This window comes from Spea bombifrons, chromosome 2 (assembly GCF_027358695.1).
Source record: "Spea bombifrons isolate aSpeBom1 chromosome 2, aSpeBom1.2.pri, whole genome shotgun sequence".
Taxonomy (NCBI): Eukaryota; Metazoa; Chordata; class Amphibia; order Anura; family Pelobatidae; genus Spea; species Spea bombifrons.
The window spans coordinates 20,919,306-20,930,559 of NC_071088.1; the positions used below are offsets into that span (position 1 = coordinate 20,919,306).

Sequence of the window (11,254 nt, forward strand, 5' to 3'; positions counted from 1 at the left end):
GGATCATTTCGATTCGTTCACTGAAATGATCCGATTCATGATCCGGATCTTCGGATCACTCAGTGTGTCTGCACGGAGTTACTGTTTTCCAGTAACTCCGTGCAGGCACACTAACGATTGGCCCCGCCCCTTTTATTATGAATCCTCCCCCCTGCCTCCAGTGATGTCAATGAAGACAGAGAGTCGTTCAAAGATTCGGATCTTACAGGGATCCGAATCTTACAGTGATCCGGATCACTGTAAGATCCGGATCATTGTAAGATCCGGATCATTGTAAGATCCGGATCTTTGAACGACTCTCTGCCTTCATTGGCATTCTAATCATTAAGAGAATGTCACCATACTGTTATAAATAAATATATTAATAATCACTGCCCCCAGGATTTACATTCCCCTTTACCTGCAACTGCACCTTAAGCTAACTTTATTAAATTAATTAAATTAACCCTCACCATTAAATTAACCCTAAACACCCCATCAACCATGACTGCCCTAAAATTAACCCTTAACACACCATCAACCATGACTGCCCCTAAAATTAACCCTTAACACCCCATTAAGCATAACTGCCCCAAATTAACCCTAAACACCCCATTAAGCATAACTGCCCCTAAATTAACCCTAAACACCCCGTTAAGAATAACTGCCCCCAAATTAACCCTAAACACCCCGTTAAGCATAACTGCCCCCAAATTAACCCTAAACACCCCATTAAGCATAACTGCCCCCAAATTAACACTAAAGACCCCATTAAGCATAACTGCCCCTAAATTATCCTTAAACACCCCATTAAGCATAACTGCCCCCAAATTAACACTAAAGACCCCATCAACCATACCAATTTATTAGGTAATTTATCTGGAGTACATGCAATTAATTTAGGGGTAGTTATGGTTAATGGAGTATTTAGGGTTAATTTCAGGGGCCGTTATGGTTAATGGGGTCTTTAGGGTTAATTTCAGGGGCCGTTATGGTTAATGGGATCTTTACGGTTAATTTCAGGGGCAGTTATGGTTGATGGGGTATAAGGGTTAATTTTATGCTGATGACTGAGGGTTAATTTAATTAATTTAATAAAGTTAACTGTAGGTGCAGTTATAGGTAAAGGGGGCAAACTCAGGGGAATCTAAATCCTGGGGGCAGTGTGAACATTATTAATGTATTTATTTATAAAAGTATGGTATCAGTAATATTCTCTGAATGATTCGAATCTCTGTAAGATTCGGATCCTTGTAAGATCCGGATCCCTGTAAGATTCGAATCATTCGACTCTTCGGTTCATTCGACTCTTCGGTTCATTCGACTCTTCGGTTCATTCGACTCTTCGGTTCATTCGACTCTTCGGTTCATTTGACTCTTCGGTTCATTTGACTCTTCGGATCATTCGACTCTTTGAACGACTCTCTGACTCTATGAGTCATCGTTCCTATGAGAATTAATGAGCTGTAACCTGACCCCAGAGTGCTCTGCAGATGACTCACAGCTCTAGGATCAGGTTACAGCTGCATGATGATTCACAGACTGAACCGCTACAAACGAATCGTTCAGTCTAGTGAACCGACTCATCCGGATCACTAAAAAGAACCGGATCAAATGAACGATTCGTTCATGATCCGGACATCACTAGTTGTGACAGACCCCCCTTCATTAACTTCCAGAGGTTTTGGAAGAGCATAATGTCTAAATGTTATCTATCCTTTCTCTGATCCCTGATAACTCCTGAGCGATCACATTTAACGAAATAGGAGCGGGGGGGGGGAGTAGGTTACATAAAAGAGAACTAGTCAGGCCTGTCTTTAAGGAAGAGCAAAGACACCAGCACGCCTCCAAAACCTTTAAGTGTGACCTATTATTTACACAACATTGTCTATTCCTGCTATACATATTATTATACATTTCATGATTATAGAAACAGAATTTGACAGCGGATAAGAACCATTAGGCCCATTTAGTCTGTCTGCTTTTCCTACTTTAAAGACTCAGACCTTAATCAGCCCTTGGTCTCTCATGTTTAAATTCCTTGCGTTAACCTCTAACACTTCTGTTGGGAGACTGTTCCATTCAACTATCACTCTCAGTTAAGCAAAAGAACACTCATACATTTATACCCCTCAGAGTTCTTCCACTTCAGCTTGACCCAGTCCCCCGTTATGTGATATCATATTACCCTGTACATCAGCCTCGCCATGTCTCCCTGCAAAAACTGTGCTGGGCCATCTTAATCTTTACTATATGAAGATAAAAATATACTATATGTGTTCGGCTGCCACACACAGCCCATATAAAGATGTGTTAGAAAGTATTTACTTTCCCTTTAACTGCAAACAGTGCTATATGCATAATGAATTACTGAAAGACCTTAATCAGTTATCTGACAAAAAGCAGTTACATAATCGCAACAAGATTACAGAGATCTGGATTACGGAGAACAGATGGGGGTTTTAAAAAAATCCGACTCCCGAGCAAAATGAAAAAGCAGCAGGTTTGTCCCCTCCCGGCCGCCGTACATGCTCTGTAGCTGTTCTCACATAGTGATTCTTGTGCCTGTAGAAGTAGGAAGAGAGAGTTGCTCTGTGCAGACGGTGGCGTATCGCTCGGCGCTCAGGAGCTGGAATTGAGTGTGAGAGCTATGTATATATGGCGTTACACTGACATTTAACCCTACGGAATTTGCCTTTTAGTCTTGCATGCCGCATTTAGATAATGAGTCCCGTTTGCCCCGAACTTGCAGTCACCTTCTGTCTGGGTTTTTGATCACATTTCAGAGGCGGGAGAAGCCATGGCGACTTACCTGCTGGCATTTGGCATCTCGGTAGGGGTGTATGTGTTGGTCTACTACAACTGGATCCGGGGGAGAAGATGCACGAGTGACACCAGCCTCAAGGGGAAGACTGTCATAGTCACGGGTAAGAGGCGCACTCTGGATTTGGGATGAACATCTTTCTTCTACATACACTCTATGTAGCTTTATTTTAAACTTTATTTCTTCAGAAGGAGTGTTTTTATTGCTTTGATTCATTTTCTGGAGGTCTTTTGTATAACAGATTGCAAGCTCTTTGATCTAAACCAGATTTTACTGCTCCAGAAGACTTGCAATCTATCTAATACTAATACTAAGTCACAATACCTTCCACCCATCTGTGTCATTCTGTGTCAGTCATCTGGCCCTTTGGCCCCTGAGAACATAAGAAGTAAGATGACCTGCCTTTTTACCCAGTGGAGATAAATCGGAACATTTAAGTTGAACTTGCTTCAAGATATTTGCAAGATATTCTGTTCGCCATCGAGGTTGGGATTAGTAACTAAAATAATATAGACGGTAACTCCTAGGATATTGAGATTAGACGATAAGATGTTATGGACTATGACAAGTATTCTAGTAGTAGTTGTGTCACGCATGCGCCATTATGAAATGTCTAGACTCTGTATTGTATTAGAAAAGTAATTTATATTATAATTATCTTTTATTTATATAGCGCCAACAATCTACGCAGCGCTTAATACAATACATATATACAAGACGAGAATTGATATGTCTGTAAACAAGAACTGTACTTTATTTTGCATACAGATGTAGTTAATTCTATATAATATCCACTTTCACTAAAACCGTTGCATGAATCAAAAGATCTTAAAATAGTTTTGTAAGTTGAAAAATCTTATTTTTTATTTATTTTTTAGATATTTTTTGCTGTAGATTAAAACAATCTAATCACCGGAAATTTTAATCAATGCATAGTTTATGCAAATATTTACGACATTTCATATTTCATTTAATCTCCAAAAATAGTAAAATTTATAAAAATGCCTTTGTTTGTAATGGTACCGTATACCAGTACCAGCAATGCATAGAAGTATTCAATACACACCTTTAACAGTCACATTTTACACATATTTATTTTAGATAATATTATTATATTATTCTTTAAATTGGATTTGATCAATGCATTGTGGTAGTCAAATGTCAAAAAGGTAATTCTTTTAAAAAAAAACATTGTCATTGGCCTTTTAAGAGTTATAGATGATGACTGCTGCCCTCCACGTATACTCACCACCAACAGTATATAGATAAAGTGGACAATGTGCAGCAATATGAGTGTATGTACATAATGCAAGATGGGCTATTGGAACAATGCAACAAGCAGACGTAAAGAAGCATACATTTTTCATAAAGGAGGCTTGTGTCTTTGCACTTTATTAAGATGAGTATGGTATAAAAAAAACACATTAGTCCATTGAAAAAGTATATTCTCCCCATAGCGTTGCCCAATAAGTTTAGTAGCTTCCTAAAGTTAGTAGGGAGTTCCTTGGTTAAAATATAGCATTTAACCTGGTATCTTGTACCATATTATTATTTTGTTACCCAGATAAGTAACATTTATTTGGCTTTGAGCTTGTGCTGTGCCTTCTAATGTGAGGAAGACTATGGCCTTATTCCCCCTATGCCATTTGTGTGTTACAGGAGCCAATGTAGGAATTGGAAAAATGACAGCTCTGGACATGGCCAAACGCGGAGCCCGTGTCATCTTGGCTTGTCGCGTTAAGGAAACCGCAGAGGCAGCCGTATACGATATAAGAAGGGCAAGTTTATATGGTCTATATGGTTTTCAGATATTTGGATGTCTATCATTGTGTCATGCATATAAAGTCCATATCCTTATAAAGCACTAAAAGAGCTAGCAATTTTCTTAATTTTGTAATAAATCGCTGCAGTTTACATATATGATCACTCTCGGAGAAGATTTTTAAAAGGGACATTCCGGTATCCGATGCAGCCTCACCAACGACATACTTAAATATGCATTCTGCAACCTGTTATATATATTTGCCTTTAGGAGAAGCTGCAGCTCTATCTACCAATTTTTGGGGGTTATAGCAGGCAAGCCTTCGCACGAAGGCGCTCCTTTTGAAATAAGTGGGAGCGCTTTCTGAGCATGCACATGGGGGTGTCATTAGACCCTTGCTGGGCCAATGCTGGAGGTAGCTGGCGGTAGATAAAGCACATTGGAGATGTGTTCCATCCGAAGCCTACGAGCTCTGGACATGGAAAGGGGCAAATACTCCAGAATCCCTCCATGCATTTGGAAGGAGAGGGCACATGAAAATCTAAAGGGACCTCTCCGCTATTGGAGGAATTTAACAAGAAGTGGTGTGGTTAACCATTTAATATGTGTGTGTGTATGTGTGTGTGTGTGCTTAATCAGGAGGTAGTTAAAAGATCATACATAGCTTGTACATGTTTATGGGAAGAAAACATTTGTAAATGAAATGTGACACCAGCATACGTTTACACTCATACCTCCCCTATTTGGAATCTCTTTGATATGTGGCTGTGTCATGGAATAAATACCAGCAGGGAGATTTATGAAACTGTTAAATTGGATTATGTTTTTGATTTAGATATCTGGGAACAATGAGGTGCTCTTTATGAAACTTGACCTGGCCAGTCTTGAGTCGGTTAGAGCATTCTGCAAAAACTTCCTCAGTTCTGAACCCCGACTAGATATTCTTATCAACAATGCAGGTAAGGCACAATGATTGCTTGCAGTTAAAGGTCAATCCAGTCTTTTCACCGCAGGATACAAAGGTGGAGTAGGACAATCTATTACATTCTTAGCAGCTAACAATTATTTGACCTGTCTAATAAATTAAAAGACGCACTGCCTGCATTAAACCTTTAGTTTGCTTGAAATACCTATTTGTTATAACACAACATTGGCTTATTTTTTATAGGTATCGAAGGCAAAGGAAAAACTAAAGATGGATTCAACTTGATGATTGGGGTCAATCACTTGGGCCACTTCCTCTTGACCAACTTGCTTCTGGACCGTCTCAAGCAAAGCAGCCCCAGTCGGATTGTCGTCTTGGCATCAGAAGCGTATAAGTACGGAAAAATTGATTTCAAGAACCTGAACCCACCTGCGGAAAGCTGGAAAGAAACACTGCAATCGTACTGCGACAGCAAGCTGGCTAACGTTCTGTTTGCCCGGGAGCTAGCTAACAAATTACTGGGGACCGATGTCACGTGCTATTCCGTCCATCCAGGTAAACCTTCCAATACACTGAATGAACGTGCGATTGCTCATTGCCTGTTTTGTGTATTTTCAAAAAAGTCTAGTAGAAGATTATCAGATCAAGTTCTGTAATGCATTGTCCTGTACAAGAAAGAACCCCCACCCCACTTTAGGAATACAGATGGGCAGGAATTTCTCCCCAGATGATTTCATGAGACACACACTTAGCCTAACCTCATGGAAATGCATGTGGATTTAAGCTATTTACCCCTAGACAAAGGTGTTTCGGCACATGGTATCCCCTTTTCCCAAATATATCCCATTTCTGACAACCACTACTTACAATGCTGATGCACCTTGGTACCTTTCATAGTTCGGCTAGCAATAGGTTGTCACTATTCCCATTGATTTCAGTGGCAGCCCAGCTCCAAGTAACTTCAACTGGAGCACTAAAGCACGTGTGCAGGACCACACTTATTGGGACATTAGTGTCCCATGCAACCTCACCAACAAATAATGTAAATTTAAGTGCATTGTAATTAAAATAAAATAAATTACCTGCAATTAGAAGAAGCTACAGCTCCAGAGTTACACTGCAACACCAATTGTCCCACTGAGGCATACTGAGAGTGACTTCTTTTCATCACATTGATCACGACTGGTGGGCTGGAGTGGACATTGTGGGGGATAATGCCAGTGCAGCCCTTCTAAACCCGTTGCCACTCTTGGCTGTGCTGCGCTCCCTCTGTCCCTGCACACCAAGTCTGATATATAGGGATATAATGTCATTTCTCAGACATAGGCATCGTGTGACAACCTCAAGGGAGCAGAAGAGCTCCCACTGGCCGCATAGTTAGTAACATAGACACAGAAAGTAACATATACATGCACACATGCTAACATACTTACACACATACTAACACACACACTCAGTGTGTATGTATGTTAGTATAAGTATGTTATGGAAACCGAGTCAGCCACCAGTTTTGTAAGTTTTATATAGTTAGTAGTATATAGTTAAATATAACATTGAAACATGTAACTTTGGAACATATGCAGATTTTTACATTTATTTTCTCAGTTTAAGAAATATTGCTTGTTGCATTGTCTCAACATGTATTTCTTCAATTATATTTTAACATTATGGTTGACGAATAAAAGTAATATTATTCAACATTAACACTTTGAGTACTAGTACAAAATATAACGTTGGTTCCTTTTGTTGTGTTATTTCCATTTTGTGCCAGTTAGACAAATGAGGCGCCCTCTTGAACTTCTGAACTTGATTCTGTCCCGATCACTCCATTTCATTTCAGAAATTGCCATTAAACTTTAACACTAAATGAATTCAGGATTTATTCACTACTAGTAAAATAATTTCTAATGAGCTAAAAGGAACACTTGTCTTTCCAAGATTATTATTTTCACACTGAATCTGTTGTGAGTTGTATAGATCAATGATGAAATATTTAAGTGCATTCCCCAGCCATCTGCAGTACGTATAATAATATAAAATAATATAATTTCTCTTTCACTTCAAATAATCATTGGGTATTTCCATCATGTTCATCCAACTTTACATTTTTGTATTAATCCTAGCCCATGTTTAGGAATAATATTATATATATGTGGACATATGTGCTTCATGTTGGATTGGACTAGGGATGGTGAGGTGGCCCTGGCACTGCTATTGAAGTAGGTGCAGCTGGAAATGAGAGGTCGTTATTCTCGCGCAGCTTGCGACCAGACATTTATATAGAGTATAGAGTGATGGCCAGTCTGAGCATATGCTTCCGTGTTATTCCAGTCATATCCAGTGTATTGCTTTAGACTTATACCCTACTTGTGACTAGATTTCATAAGTGTAAGAGTGAATGCTGGCTTTCAATGAATCTCTCCTTTTCTGATTATGTCATTTTGCAGGAGTGGTGCTCACTAATCTGGGACGCAATCTTCCACATTGGTTAAAAGTATTGCTGTTTCCAGTAGCCTGGCTCTTCCTCAGAACACCTACGGATGGAGCACAGACGTCCATCTATTGTGCCGTGCAAGAAGAGATAGAAATGTACAGTGGCCGCTACTTTAACAACTGCAGGGTGCAGAAGGTGCTGCCTCATGCTCGAGATGATGCCAGAGCCAAGAAGCTGTGGGAAGTCAGTGAAGAATTGACCGGATTAGCCAACTGAGAGTTAGACCACACATGACTTCATCCAACAACGTTAATGAGAAGTCTTTGTGTTGCAGTCCATCAATTCAGCACGATTCATTGAAGATCAAGGGCTAATTCAACTTCTTATATCACTTTATTTGTCAGTATATCAATTTTTTACCAAGGCTAATAGAGTTTTCTGGGGTGAGAATTTATGTTCCTTAAAGTAATGCCTGTACAGTGATACAACTTCCTATGCAAATCACATTCTTTCAGAGGACTGCAGTAAAGCCCTGCGCGGGACCGCTTTTTCAATCCCGCTCCCGCTGATTTTTTGCCCAATCCCGTCTGCTCCCACAATGTGGGTGTTCCACTCCCGCCCGCTCCCATCACATTTGTGGCCAATCCTGCCTGCTCCCGCCACATTTGTGGCCAATCAAGCCCACCTCCTTACCTGAATTGCAGATTTCCCACGCAGTCCCACAAGGCTGCCCTCGAGTTGCTCCCTCACAGTGTCTCCTGTCTTGCTCCGCCCAGGAACAAAATGGAGTCACGTGATGTGACATCACTTCCCATTACTCCACCTTGTTCCTGGGCGGAGCAAGAGAAGAGACAGCGAGAAGGCAGCCTTGCGGGACTGCGCGGGATTACCGGGACCCGCAGGTACAATGCCTGACCGCCCGCTCCCGCCCGCAACACCAGCAAGACCCACGGGACCCGCCTCCCAATGCAGTCCTCTAGACTGCAGCATAAGGATGCAGTGCTCTGGATTTACTCTTAAATATTCCTCATTAGATTCACTGCAAACATAATCGGTGGGTGGAATGAGTTAAAACTGTAACGATACATGCGGTAGGAACTAAGTGTGCCCCTGTGCTAGGTGAAGGAGATCAGGTTATAATTTGTCTGTATATCCCTTCACCAACTATATGGTCATCTCAGCCATTAGTTTTGGGTGGGCCAACAGGTGTTGTAGAACAGGATGCTTAGCACATACTATTTTTAAATGACCATAGAACCAGAACCAGTATTTTTTAGTGTTGGGTCAGTACAAATGTTTCTCTGCAGTCTATGCAAGCAAGAACTTAGCTGGTTCTGTTTTTGAAAAGATACCAACCACCAAGACACGTAGAAATGTGTTTTAGTTTATGGCTGTATTGGCCTGTATGCTTTTACCTTTGTTTTCAGTTGATGCTAAACCATTTTGTTGATGGAGAGGACCTTTCATTTTAAACAGTATAACAGCATTGGTATTGGTCCAAAAAAAAGTGGGGTATTTAGTTGAAGGTGATACTTTTAATGGGCCAACGCAGAAAACATATGTAAAGTCACATATGCCGCAGTGGACTGTTCTGTGACACTGCATCCAATAAAAGATTTCTCCTTTGACTAAACACTCCACGTTTTATCATCCAAACGCCTAATCTTATTATGCCCTGCCTCCGTTTTAAAAGAAAAAAAAGAAAGTTGGAAATTCTCCAAAGTTCAGGCATCATTTTTAGACTGCTTATAAGGTACTAGTGAAGTAAATGCATTGCCAAAAACATTACTGTTTGCTAGAACCTGTTTGTCTAAACAAGATCCCTTAGCAAATTATGTCACATCACTTTTCAACCAGCCTGGGGCATGAATTACTATAACTACCTCTAATGACTACAATAATAGTCACGGCTATTTGCACCTACACCAAAATACACTACCTTTCTGCTTTCTACTATTTGTCAGGAAATGTAAAGCATATTCAGGAACCTTTCTATCCAGGGGAACAAGTTAAAATATGTTTTTTTTTTTCACATGCTTACCAAATCATTCCAGTTTTGGGTGGATAAAAAAAATCACGGGTGTACTGTAAAGATAGGCAGCTGGGTATGTAGTGGGGTTTTGCTGCGTAAATATGGTGGATACAAAAAAGTACTGTACAATGGTTACTTGGCTTTAGGTAACCAGGAATATCTTGGAAACAGAATCCATTACACAAATCTAGGCTAAAGAGAGCCATGTGATCAAATTATTAGAGTATGTTTCAGGGTATACAATCATTAAAAGGACTATTAGTTCATTTTAAAGTGACTAGCTATTGTGCGTTGCATATGTTTTAAATTATTTATTATTTAAATTTATTGCCCCCTAAAAATGATCTACCATTGCTACCACTAATAGAGGTTGAGGATGCATCCAGACCACTTCTCCATATTTTTCACATCCCTAACCTTGGGGTGTTTCACTCCTCGTGGTAGCATGCTGCCTCTCTCTCCCACCTCTATACTATGACTGTGTTTGTAATATTTAGTAACAATTTGGAATTAATGCTTGCATGGATGATATTTGAATGCGTTAAAAAGGAACACACAAAGATGGTATACGTGCAGTGTTATACAGGTGCTTTCCATTGTGTCCCTTTAAAGAGGAAAGTATGATTTATCTTACACTTTACAACTGGCAATGTTAACTTGAGTAAAGGCTAACTGGTGCCTGTGTGTTCTCTCCAAACCCAGCATATTAAACAAGTAACCATACTCCCTCGCTCCATGTTTAATGTACATTTGAAGAGTAGGTTTGGAAGTTTACAAAGGTTTTGCCGTTTCTCCTCAAAAAATGTTTTTTGTTTTTTTGTACTGTTTTCCCTACGTAAAAATGAATCACACCATTTCTTATGCATAGTCCCTACCTATCAAAATCATCTTCTTGTTTTTAGACTTATTAAAGATTAATATGACTGACTACCAATGTGGTTTTTTTTTTGTCTCTGCCATACTATACACTAGTTAAAGATTGGTGGGATTTTAGAAAACTTGCCGATGCATGTGCTGGAGACCTCGCTGGTATGGGTGACACTGAACGTTAAGAGGAGTCTTGTAAAATAGCAAAGTTAATTAACTTAGTAGACTGATAATACACTTTAATAGTCAATGAGTGTACCAGTCTTAACACTTAGCCCAACTTTATTATATATATGTAGAATAATTGCAATACTCGAAGTGTGGCCACCTTATTAGCAGGCAATGTAAATAAAAGCAGATTCAGATAAGGACAAGGCTGCAACATTCTTGACTGTTTAGTGAAACCCAGAGCTGCTCAGGTGTAGGCCAAC

At 39.8% G+C, this 11,254-nt stretch overlaps 1 protein-coding gene across 1 annotated transcript; it reads left to right on the top strand.

The window, feature by feature from the left end:
- The first annotated feature begins 2,562 nt into the window (after positions 1-2,562).
- Positions 2,563-8,367, top strand: DHRS13 (dehydrogenase/reductase 13). Its single transcript, XM_053457065.1, has 6 exons — positions 2,563-2,620; positions 2,766-2,906; positions 4,463-4,581; positions 5,401-5,524; positions 5,734-6,045; positions 7,938-8,367. Exons 2-6 carry the CDS (start codon positions 2,780-2,782, stop codon positions 8,198-8,200), a joined length of 945 nt encoding a protein of 314 aa, XP_053313040.1. The 5' UTR covers positions 2,563-2,620; positions 2,766-2,779; the 3' UTR covers positions 8,201-8,367.
- Positions 8,368-11,254: the final 2,887 nt, after the last annotated feature.